General features: G+C 32.9%; 1 protein-coding gene across 1 annotated transcript; it reads left to right on the top strand.

Moving 5' to 3' along the window:
- Window positions 1-7,343: 7,343 nt before the first annotated feature.
- LOC123694990 (probable ATP-dependent RNA helicase pitchoune) lies at window positions 7,344-12,793 on the top strand. Its single transcript, XM_045640659.1, has 11 exons — window positions 7,344-7,531; window positions 7,686-7,772; window positions 8,007-8,132; window positions 8,502-8,762; window positions 9,169-9,318; window positions 9,756-9,920; window positions 10,562-10,703; window positions 10,995-11,154; window positions 11,454-11,606; window positions 11,883-12,053; window positions 12,207-12,793. Exons 1-11 carry the CDS (start codon window positions 7,432-7,434, stop codon window positions 12,528-12,530), a joined length of 1,839 nt encoding a protein of 612 aa, XP_045496615.1. The 5' UTR covers window positions 7,344-7,431; the 3' UTR covers window positions 12,531-12,793.
- Window positions 12,794-12,805: the final 12 nt, after the last annotated feature.

The raw sequence follows: 12,805 nt of genomic DNA, 5'->3' as shown, positions 1-12,805 counted from the left end.
GACGCAAGCAATCTTGATACTATAGAATAAAAATCAAAAAAATAAAAAGTAATAAATACCGCGATTTAAAGTTGTTTCATTCATCATCGTGTAAATTTAAGACAAAAATACATTAGTATTTTAAATGCCCTACCTAGGTCAAATTTTACTTAAATGTATTTGGAATTAGTTTATAGAAATCGGTCAAGCCATTTAGACTGCAGAGGCGCACATAGAATCAAACATACGAACAAACAAACATACATACATACAGCTCAAACCTAAGGCTCAAACACATTATGCTCCTTCTGGGTCCGTCAAGTAAAAAAAACAAGGTGATTTGAAAACTACATATTTTTATTTATTTTTAGTAGATATTCTCCTTCATTTTTACTCCCTTGCTCCACTATCCTGCGTACTGTGCTTTCAGAAACCCCTATAACAAACGAATTAAGATGAATAAAATCAAATAGTACATTTAACATATTTATTTAGTAGCTTAAAACTATTTTTTTTTATGTCGGAGGCCAAGACTCACTTTGGATCCCTGCGTCCACTCTAGTAAGTAGCAAGTAAGGATTCATAGATAGCTAAGGATATAAGTAATAAGGATATAAGTAATAAGGATATAAGTAATAAGGATATAAGTAAGGATTCATAGGTATGAAAATAGTTATCACTATACTATTTAAGGCTGGTTGGATTGGATATAACTTCTTGACTCAAATTGTGCTGGTCGCACTATAAAAACTAGTTTTTGTTTACATACAAATAACCTCAAATTAAATTTCAAAAACGTTATAATCGCCATAGATACGTACATTAAACACTCGTCACTAATGGAATATACTATTTTACGTAGTACTGAGCAAAAATAAATGGAATCTCACCGGTATAATCTGCTGTACGTCTGTAAACGTTTTCCAAATATTTTTCTCGTTTTTCAGCTTGAAATTATGAGAAACACCGAATGAAAACTTTATATATGGCATCACGGACACCGCTACGTTTAACCTTTTTCATGATTTCTCCTTTTTTGAGTAAATTTCTTGTTTAAAATAACAATTTTATCTCAACTTCACCAAATAAACAATAAATTTTTATTCAACTTGACAGCTGCATTGATAATTCAGGGTTGCCAGATAATGAAAAAAAAAATTAGTTCCAAATTAATTAATTTCATCTCTTTTATGTCGCACTGTAATCAATGCATTCGATTCTAGATGTCAGATTTCGATTTTTAGAGTAACGTCTCTAGTATTTAAAAAAAAAAAGGTTTATTGACACAAAATTGTAGCGACGTCAGTTCTTCAATTCAGAAATTGATTATTAGAGCGTTTTCACATTGTCCGGTCCGATATCGGATATCGGAAGCCGATAGCCGATATCCGATATCGGACACAATTTGCCCTTTCACATTATCCGATAATATCGTCCCGATATCATGAGTGTTGCCAGAAACTGGAAAAGTAGATATATGGAGAATTAAAAAAAACAGTGGATGCATTTATGTTACAAAAAATAAACTTTATTTTAAATAAAATAAATAGTAGTAAATAAACTATGTTTTTCAAACCGGTTTAATCTGCTGACTGCGGAGTTTGGATTTGTACCCTCTGCAGAGTCAGAATCTAGTTTCAATATTCAATTTCATTGTGAGGCTTGTTTTTTTTATATGCTGTTTTTCTTTTTTTAATAATAGAACATGTTTATTTATTTATTTATTTATTTATTCATACTTTATTGCTCTGACTTAACTTAACTAGGAACTTAATCTAATTATAAATTTAAACAAATGGCGGTCTTATCGCTAATTAGCGATTTCTTCCAGACAACCAGACGTACGGAAGGAAGTTAGTTTGAGGAGAGGAATAGGGCAGAGCATAAATATAATAAGTAAGAATATAATTATTAATATGTAACTATGAGATTATCGAGAAATACAATATATTATATTCACAATAGTAGGTATAGGAAGGAATAAATAAAGGCCATAAAAATATGTTAATAAATATATAAAGCGATAAAGATATATAATACAAAATAGATTACCTATTAAGAACGACAAGAAGAATGATAATAATCGCGTACCATTATTTTAAACATGTTGTGTGGTCGTAGTGAATTTTAGAACTTTTTTATATTAAATCATGTAGTTACGACTGTTATGTTCATAAACAAATAAAATAAAATAAAATTCAACTCAGTATTAAAGCGACGAAACTGGCAAATATAAATTCAAATTACATTTACAAATGTAGGTGCTGTTATTACAATTTTATAGTGCTAATAATAATATATATATATTATACCTATAAATAATAGGTAGAATGTACATCATTCTACCTATTATCTGGGTGTGCAAATATTTAACGAAATAAATTAAACTAAACTAATTCTTCGTTGTCACAGATTCCGCAATGTAATAAATTCTTGAATGTCATAAAATTGTTTCTCCAATAACTATTTCGTCAGTTTCTTCTAAAATATGTCATACTATTTTTGTTGATTTATTGTACATGTTGGAAAGTGCAGTATATTTTGATACCTCGTTAACATAATATGCAAATTTACTTTTCCTTTCTTAAAATATTCTGGGTAGTATTTAACAAATATTATAACTACCCCTTTCTTTCCAAGCTAGTACCTATTTGAAAAATCAGTAGATCACCCGAAAAATCATAAGGTCTAGCAACACTGGTCATCATGGCAAACTATAATAAAAAACTTTATTTGTTGTATTTATTATATTTGAGACGTAAAAAAAGATATAGATATTTTTGTTTACTTCAGTTCAGCCAATTGCCGTATATTATAGGACGGTATTAAAATAGCTCCCGTAAAAATAGTATTTTTAATGCCTTTAAATACTTAAATGAATGTTTTCTTAATAAAAAGGTTTAAAGTAAATGAAAGGATTTTTTTTTTTACATTCAGCGCCTAGAAATGACTGAAAATACACAAACTAGTGCTTTTTTTGCTGTTGGTATACTATCTTTTCGAAAATTGAGTTGGTAACACTGAACATTATCGTCCGATAGTTCACGGGAATATCGGTGTTGGCTCCGATATCCGATATCGGACCGGACAATGTGAAAGACAGGTACCTAAATCATACATTTTACTTAGCCTCCGATATCGGATATCGGCTATCGGCGCCCGATATCCGATATCGGACCGGACAATGTGAAAACGCTCTTATGTTTAGGATGGTTTATCAGTAAAATGAAATCTTAAAATTACTTGTATCGGTCATTATTATTATAAATATGTAATCGTAATTGAAATAAGTTAAGCAAATGTGCAGTTCTAACAAAACGAAATATCATGTTATTCTATGTCGTCGTTACTAGGTTACGTTGTTGAATTTTGTTGAACTGTCAAATGTTGCCTATTAAAATGGCTCTACTATAGTGAAATAAGTACGGTGTACTGGTTGGCGTAATTTTGCAGCGTCTTTTTAAATATTCACAGCCAGTTATGTAACTCGGATATTATGAAAGTGCAATATATACACAATATATATTTATTTATTCTTTATTATTCTGAGAATGTTACAATCTGTGGTTACAATAAAACTTAGGAATACATTTAAATAACATATTGTGAGCAAAAGTTAAGGAATTAATTGAGGAAATCTTTGAACTATAATATCAGAACGGAGATATTATTTGATTATGTATTTGTCATTTATTATAATATTCTTCTGGGTTTCTTATGTTTCTGCTTTAATAATTTAAGAATTTTAATCAAAACGACGTATATTAAGCCTGCGATATATTGTATCGCATCCTCTATTCCTACTTCTTACTCATCTTCAGGCTCGTCGTACATTTTATTGAAATAAAATTACGAATTTAGTTTGACTTAGCAAATACATAGTAGAAATACTAGGTACTTAGTCTGTACTACCTACGAAAAAATGAATGTGCGGCCATTGGTGAGGGTGAGTCAAAAGAAGCTTACACAGTTTATTAGTTTTCACAGGAGTTTCATTTCAATAATGATGCGCGTGATTCGCTTCTAGAGTTGGGAAGGAAATATGCGTAGTCCACATTATATATTAGAGCTGGTATAATGCGTGACGAATGTACACGGAGCCACCATGTGATTTACTTCCTGTACCTTTTTTTGAAATTAAATCATCGTGTTAGCCGCTCGTATTGCGAATTTGCGATCGTCGTGTGGCCGCGGCCGTCTTAGATCATTATCCATGTTAGCGCATTGCTGCATAATGGTCGATTCACACATATCAGTGAGCCCACAGTTCCGGCACAGTACCGCATCAGTGATAATTATTCTTTCAAATGATGTGATTCCTTATTCATTGATCATCTATGGCTCTAAGTCAACTCTAAGCTCAGAGCAATAAGGTTTATTGCTCTGAGACTCTAAAGTAGCCTACTCACGATTCAATTTCAGTAACAATCTGCTGACACAATCTGCAGTGAGCTGACAGATTGTGTCGTGAATAGTATAGTTGAGGGCACGTTGGGGGCGTAACCCAACATGTTGTGTATTGGATCGGCGCGGAAGCAACCCGACAAATTGTCTCAGCAGATTGTGTGCGTGTTGAAACGTGAGTATTGTGATTGCTCCAATCTCGGCTCAATCGCGCTGCGCAGTAATCGCAAAATGGCGGTTTTGAGATAAACGCGGGAAAGACATTTTTACATATTTGAGGAAGATGTTTATATTATATAGCCGTTTATACTTTATAGCCCTTGAAATCTATCAATAAAATTGGAAAAAATACAAGCTTTACAAAGATAATTATCTTATATTTCATAAATTAGTATATCCATTAATAATGCGTATTATTGCGTTGAGGTTTAGCATCAGGCCAGACCAAGGGCCAGACATCAACGTGACGTGCACACGTTGTGGCAAGCAATCGCGGAATGAAATTGTATCAGCAGATTGAGGGTTGGATGAATCGTGAGTAGAGAACGCTCAATCGCGACTTCAACAAATTGTGTCAGCAGATTGTGGGTTGTGTTGAACCGTGAGTAGGGCCTTTAAGTTTTGTATTGACATAATTGACGGCAAACTTAAAGGCCCTACTCACGGTTCAACACAACCCACAATCTGCTGACACAATTTGTTGAAGTCGCGATTGAGCGTTCTCTACTCACGATTCATCCAACCCTCAATCTGCTGATACAATTTCATTCCGCGATTGCTTGCCACAACGTGTGCACGTCACGTTGATGCCTGGCCTGATGCTAAACCTCAACGCAATAATACGCATTATTAATGGATATACTAATTTATGAAATATAAGATAATTATCTTTGTAAAGCTTGTATTTTTTCCAATTTTATTGATAGATTTCAAGGGCTATAAAGTATAAACGGCTATAAAATATAAACATCTTCCTCAAATATGTAAAAATGTCTTTCCCGCGTTTAGCTCAAAACCGCCATTTTGCGATTACTGCGCAGCGCGATTGAGCCGAGATTGGAGCAATCACAATACTCACGTTTCAACACGCACACAATCTGCTGAGACAATTTGTCGGGTTGCTTCCGCGCCGATCCAATACACAACATGTTGGGTTACGCCCCCAACGTGCCCTCAACTATACTATTCACGACACAATCTGTCAGCTCACTGCAGATTGTGTCAGCAGATTGTTACTGAAATTGAATCGTGAGTAGGCTACTTAAACTTTAGCTGAACCAATGAATATTGATAAAGTAGCCTACTCACGATTCAATTTCAGTAACAATCTGCTGACACAATCTGCAGTGAGCTGACAGATTGTGTCGTGAATAGTATAGTTGAGGGCACGTTGGGGGCGTAACCCAACATGTTGTGTATTGGATCGGCGCGGAAGCAACCCGACAAATTGTCTCAGCAGATTGTGTGCGTGTTGGAACGTGAGTATTGTGATTGCTCCAATCTCGCAGTGTTACCAACTCTCAAAAATATTTATCCCTAAAGTTTGTGTCAAAAACTCCTAAAAACGCCTAAATTATTCAGTTGTCCCCCTAAAAAAACATACAAATATAAATTCATGATGATTTAGAAATAATATGCTGTAATATGTTTCAAAAGTCTTTTTATTACAAGTTATTTAATACATAAAATATTTCGTCTTCATCTGAAGATTCAGCGTTTTTGAAATCATACATGTTGAATAAATTTAACATTTTATTGGATGGATTAAAATATGTTGTACAAGATCCACCATTTCGATTTAATGTAAATCGGACCATCATGATGCTTTGCAAAATTTTATTTAATTACGTACTGGATGTCGCTATGAGTCGCTAGGTCAAGAAATAAATATTAAAACTAGTTATGTAATTATCAATTTAAAAATATTAAACAGTCAAAAAAAAATCCCTAAAAATACCCCTAAAAATTTCAGACCCCTAAAAAATTCCTGTCTCACTTATTTACCCCCTAAATCTGGGGGGAAAACCCCTAAGTTGGGAACCGTGCAATCTCGGCTCAATCGCGCAGCCGCGTTGCGGCTGGGAGTCACTTATGAAAAAGTGTAACGCTCGGTAACGTTACGATGAGTCACCGAAAGAGGCACGCGGGCATGGTTAGCCCGCCTAAGAGCGAGAGAGACAGACATAAAAAGTCGTTGTCACATAAAACTTTCGCCCGTATACCGACTTTACAGGCAACCAATTATTTTTATTTTTGTTACATTTAAAGATCATCTAGAAAAATCTGCTTCTTCTAGAGTTTCAGTACCTATGTGAAGAATAAATTTCTGTGATAGAAATTTTGGTGTGTATTGTGGTTTGGGCATATTTAATGTAAAACCATATTACTTCACAAAATTAATTAAAATACGTCAAGCTAGAAGCTACCCGCCGCGGCCGCAGCGTAAAGCGTTGCCAATACGTAGGTACCTACTGACAATTATTGTTTTTGTACACAAATACAGAATAAACATATAACCTTTTGAATCATCAAATCATACTTTATATCAATAGTAATAAAGTTTATAATCAAAAATATTCAAGAAATAGACAAACAACGGAGAATTCCCGAATGTTCGTTGAAACAACATGACACAAAATAAATCTTCCTAGTGGTTGAATGTCGTACCTTACCACTAATTGAACTCATCTAAACCACTAGGAAAATCCACCAGCCACTAAAACCAATATTTGTCCGCTAAATGGGGGAGCTAAACCACCCAGATCTAGTGGAAATTCCACTGAGTTGGCAACACTGGTCATCAGATTGAGGGTTGGATGAATCGTGAGTAGAGAACGCTCAATCGCGACTGCAACAAATTGTTTCAGCAGATTGTTGGTTGTGTTGAACCGTGAGTAGGGCCTTTTAAGGAATCACATTAGTCATTGAGCTGAACTGACATTGACAATAATTTATTCCAGTACCCCACGTGAAACTTTGATAAAGTTCGGTGTAAATTTAATTAGCGCGTGTTATTAAATGAAAAAGTTTCAATTTTAACTCTTCAAAATGCCCATGCCAGACAAGATATTAATGCGAAAAATTAAAAAGCGGGAGAAGAAAAAGTTGAAATTGATCGCAAAGAAAAGTGCCGGAGAAAATGAAGAAGGTAACCTATTATTATTTCTTTCACGTTGTGTAAATTGCATTCTTGCATAAAATTCTTAATCAAAGTTACACAATTTAAGTGTCTGTTCGTACATCTCTTAAAATACACGAGAGTTGTAAGAACAGTTTTGAACATCTCTATTTTTAAATTTTAGAAAACAATCAAGATAACGTACCGTCCGTTGTATCAACGAAGAGAGCGTCTGAAAATATTGAAAACAATACTGAGGTAGTTCCAAAAAGTAAGTAGCTTGTTATGATTTATATTAAGAATAAGAATGTTTAAAAATATTATTTAGAAAAAAAACTCATGCGCCTCAACAAAATGTGTGAAAATTTAACTTGATTTATGTAACTTGTTTGCTTTATATTATTTTTGCCGTATTTTCGCTGTTTGGTATAAAAGCATTTGTTGAAAATATATGAACGTTTAGAGTTGATGGTATTCATAATAAAGAATTGTGTAATATTATCAGAAAAAAAGAAGAAGAAGCCAAAATCAGAGTCAGTGGTGGAAGAAACAGAAATAAAAGAAGAGCCAGTGGAAAACTCAGATGATGATGCTAGCCAAGATGATGATAAGAAAAATGATGAAAGTCAATGTAAGTTCTAGTCTTGAAATTTAGAAGATAATAAATACAAGATTTTGTAAATTACACTAATTTTATAACAAACATTTTTTTGTATATTCCTTTGAATTTTGTGATATAATATATCTTTACTTCGGTTGGAGTAGGTTAAATTCCTGGTAACATGTTATTATATATTTTATGTGAGTTTATTTAAAACTAGCGGTCCGCCCCGGCTTCGCCCATGGTACATGTTTACGTTTTCTCTCCATTAAAGAACCATCCTCGTACTTCAAGGAATATTATAAAAAAAGAATTAACGAAATCGGTTCAGCCGTTCTAGAGTTATGTGCTTACCAACACATTTTGCGATTCATATATTTTTAATGTTATTTATTTCAGTACCTGGATCCAGTCTGTGCTTAGGAATATTATCAGACCAGAAGTTTTCATGTTTGGATGGAAAAGTATGTGAAGCTACATTAATGGGTATTAAAGATATGGGTTTCACGACTATGACAGAAATTCAGGCTAAGGCAATTCCACCCTTGTTAGAGGGAAGAGACTTGGTGGGCGCAGCTCGAACAGGCTCCGGAAAAACATTAGCATTCCTCATACCTGCTATTGAATTGATATACAAATTGAAGTTTAAACCTAGAAATGGTAAGTAAGTTTTGTAACTAATAAATTACTGAGACTCATTAAATTTAATGCCTCAGCCCCCGGAATCACAGACACAATAGAAAATCTATTGTGTCGTGGTCTCATTGGGCCGCTCGGTGGTCAATTGGGTTAACAAATATTGAAAATTATGCAATGATTAACATGATGACAAAAAAGGCGAATGTGAAAATTGAACTCCACATGAAGATAATCAGTTTATTAAAATGAAAATAAATTGAGTCTCCGGTGAAAACTGTCGAGGCACATTTGTTATTATTTTAATAAACTGAAAATACATGTCACACTCATTTCATGAACGAAGAATGGATATCTGATGTTTCAATTTAAATTAACAAAAATACATAATAAAAATATCAATATTACAGTTTAATAAATTTTGTTCAAGGTACTGGTGTTATAATCTTATCACCAACAAGGGAGTTGTCTATGCAAACATTTGGAGTACTGATGGAGCTCATGAAATACCATCATCATACTTATGGATTAGTGATGGGAGGTGCTAACAGAAGTACTGAAGCACAGAAACTTTCTAAAGGTAATCTATTCAAATATTTTTTTTTGTAAATTCTAAAATAATCCTCAAATGTTAATTTTTTTGTATGATTAGATCGTAATTTGTTTGATGTTGACCTGCTTCAATTGTAAGTATGTTTATGTAGGTACATAGGTATGAAGATGAATAAATAAATTAAATGAAATAAGTAACACAAAAATAAATAAAATAATTTTGTTTTAGGACAAAATGAAGTAGAAAAAGCATCATTTTATTGTTAACTAACTTACCGCCCGCGGCTTCGCCCGCTTTGTCTAAAACCTAATAAATTATATACTTAAACCTACCTCTTGAATCACTCTATCTATTTAAAAAAAACCGCATCAAAATCCGTTGCAAAGTTTTATAGATTTAAGCATACAAAGGGACATAGGGACAGAGAAAGCGACTTTGTTTTTTATTATGTAGTGATTTTACAGGAATAAACATACTAGTAGCTACACCAGGAAGGTTACTGGATCATTTGCAGAACACTCCAGACTTCTTGTACAAAAACTTGCAGTGCTTGGTAATAGATGAAGCTGATAGAATATTGGAAATTGGGTTTGAAGAGGAAGTCAAACAAATTATTAAGTTATTACCAAGTAAGTGTAATTAACCACTTTTATATATTGCCTGCTGTGAAATTTACCTTTTCATAATAACTCAGCCCCCCTAGCCAAGTGGCTTTCTGTTAGCATAGCGTTCAATAGAATAGACTACGAATGTATGAGATTGACGTAAGCTGTAGATAACGTTTATCTACAGCTTACATCACTCTCATACATTCGTAGTCTATTCTATTGACGTAAGCTGTAGATAACGTTTATCTACAGCTTACATCAATCTCATACATTCGTAGTCTATTCTATTGACGTAAGCTGTAGATAACTTTTATCTACAGCTTACATCAATCTCATACATTAGTAGTCTATTCTATTGAACGCTACGCTAACAGAAAGCCACTTGGCTAGGGGGGCAGGCCCCGGAACCACAGACACAATAGAAAATCTATTGTGTCTGGGACCGATTGGGGCGCTTGGGGCTCAATGGGTTAAATAAATAATTAAATGATTGAATAAACAGTACCTAACTAAACATTTGCTTGCTAACATCCTAGCCAAACTTTTTTGTAAAAAAATATATCCATGTTGCTACTTTATGGTGTACAGCATAGTTTATAATTCAGAACTTACTTTTATTCCTGTGAGAATATACTTTTATTCAAGACTAATCTCCTTTTTAGAACGGCGGCAAACCATGTTGTTCAGTGCCACTCAAACAAAGAAGACAGAATCTTTAACGGCTTTAGCTGTGAAACATGAACCAGTGTATGTAGGAGTGGATGATCACAGGGAACAAGCAACAGTTGACTCATTGGAACAAGGGTAAGAATCTGAATAATTAACTGTGTTTTAAGTGTTGGATATTATAAAAAAATATGTCTGTCAATAGCTTTGTCTAGAGTTTAAAATTAAAAAAAAAAACAAGCTTTACTAAATCCTTGTGGTGAATATCCTTTTTATAAATTTTTTGATTTGATATTGAGATAAAATTATTGACAATTTTTTGTAGTAATGAATTCTCTGACACTGACTAGGTAAAAACTCATATTTCAAGATGTTATAATATATCATATAATTAAGAATGTAATTTTAATTAATTATGTATATTTTTAGGTACATAGTATGTCCATCAGAAAGACGCATGATGGTTCTTTTCACATTCCTCAAGAAGAATAGAAAGAAGAAAGTGATGGTATTCTTCTCTACCTGCATGTCTGTCAAGTATCATCATGAATTGTTCAATTACATTGATTTACCAGTTATGTCTATACATGTAAGTTTTTCACTAAAAATTACCCATTTTATTGATCTGAAACGATAGTCGAGTCGCATATAAAGTGATCTGTTCTTTTCTGCTTACTACTTTTACAAAATTATGTCGATGTTTCACATTAGCCTGGTGTTCCGTTAAGGCTCACATTTTTTCTAAATATACAAATCATTATATTCCTTTAAAATCTCCAACATATTTTCCCTCTATGAGAGCTTCATCTGAAAAAGTGTTAAACACCACACAGTGACACAATTTTTTTTTTTTCACTTATAAATAATATCATTTAATATTTCATTCAGGGAAAACAACAACAAGCAAAGCGCACAACAACTTTCTTCCAATTTTGCAATGCAGAGAGTGGAATTTTACTGTGTACTGATGTCGCCGCGAGAGGTCTCGACATTCCTGCTGTCGATTGGATAGTTCAGTATGATCCTCCAGATGATCCTAAGGTAAATTTAAATATATTATAATGTGGAATAATTTATAATTATATACCATTTTATAATAATCAACTGAAATAGACATTGAAATTTTTGTTGTATATATTTATATAGCTTCCAAATGATCCAAATAAAATTATTTTATTTGTTTATTGGATAAAAGGAAAGGTTTGAATAGAATTAGAATGGTTTAGTTGTTACAACGTTAAATTCTCATGAGATGACCTTGCTAGAATTATTGTGTTTTTTTTTAAAGTAAATAATTTATATTGTATGGATTTATAGGAATACATTCACCGAGTGGGCAGAACAGCCAGAGGTTTAGGCACCAGTGGACATGCGTTACTGTTCTTGCGACCAGAGGAGCTGGGATTCCTTAGATATTTGAAACAATCTAAAGTTACACTCAATGAGTTTGAATTTTCTTGGAATAAAGTTGCTGATATTCAGTTACAGGTAATGTACTTACATAATAATAAAGAAATATATTTTTACTATTTTTTTTAGATGTAGTCTGTGATATTTGTATACCAATAGAAAACATTGAGCCTAATTTATCAATAGTTTTTATTTTATTCTTGACTGTAAATCAATTTTCCATATTTTTAGCTGGAGAAGTTAATATCCAGAAACTACTTCCTCAATCAATCAGCAAAAGAGGCCTTCAAGAGTTATCTACGCGCTTACGACTCGCACCATTTGAAAACAATATTCGATATTGATACAATTGACATGGCTAAAGTATCAAAATCATTTGGTTTCACTGTTCCACCTGCAGTAGAATTGAAGGTGACTTCTAAAGGCCCTACACAGAAACGTAAGGGTGGTGGCGGATTTGGATACTTCAAGAGTTTAAATAATCCAGGACAAAAGAAAGACGCTAAAACGAAAATTTACAGACAAAAGGGCAACAATAAAAGGCCAGTTAGCTGAAGCTAAATTGGTTCACATTTGTGACTATTTATAATTTTTAGTTTAAAAGCAGTTTATTTCTAGCTGAATTGTTACTAATGTTGTATAAGCAATGATTACAATGATAAATACATTTGTATGTTAATATTGTTGTAAAATGTACTATTTTATATTAAGCAGCATTAAAAACTAGCCGAGAATTTACCATTCTTATATTGTTATGAAATGATACCTACAATGTAACTCCATGTCCCATATGATAAATAAAACAAATTTTTCATAAATATTTTTTATTT

This window comes from Colias croceus, chromosome 10 (assembly GCF_905220415.1).
Source record: "Colias croceus chromosome 10, ilColCroc2.1".
In the NCBI taxonomy this organism is placed as follows: domain Eukaryota; kingdom Metazoa; phylum Arthropoda; class Insecta; order Lepidoptera; family Pieridae; genus Colias; species Colias croceus.
This window is presented reverse-complemented; position numbering and strand designations above follow the sequence as displayed.

Bases quoted from the DNA above. Each gene is read 5' to 3' on its own strand.
- LOC123694990 (XM_045640659.1), top strand. From the start codon at position 7,432: ATGCCCATGCCAGACAAGATATTAATGCGAAAAATTAAAAAGCGGGAG. The intron at 8,133-8,501 runs GTAAGTTCTAGT...TATTTATTTCAG, and splicing joins GAAAAATGATGAAAGTCAAT to TACCTGGATCCAGTCTGTGC. The intron at 10,704-10,994 runs GTAAGAATCTGA...GTATATTTTTAG, and splicing joins GTTGACTCATTGGAACAAGG to GTACATAGTATGTCCATCAG.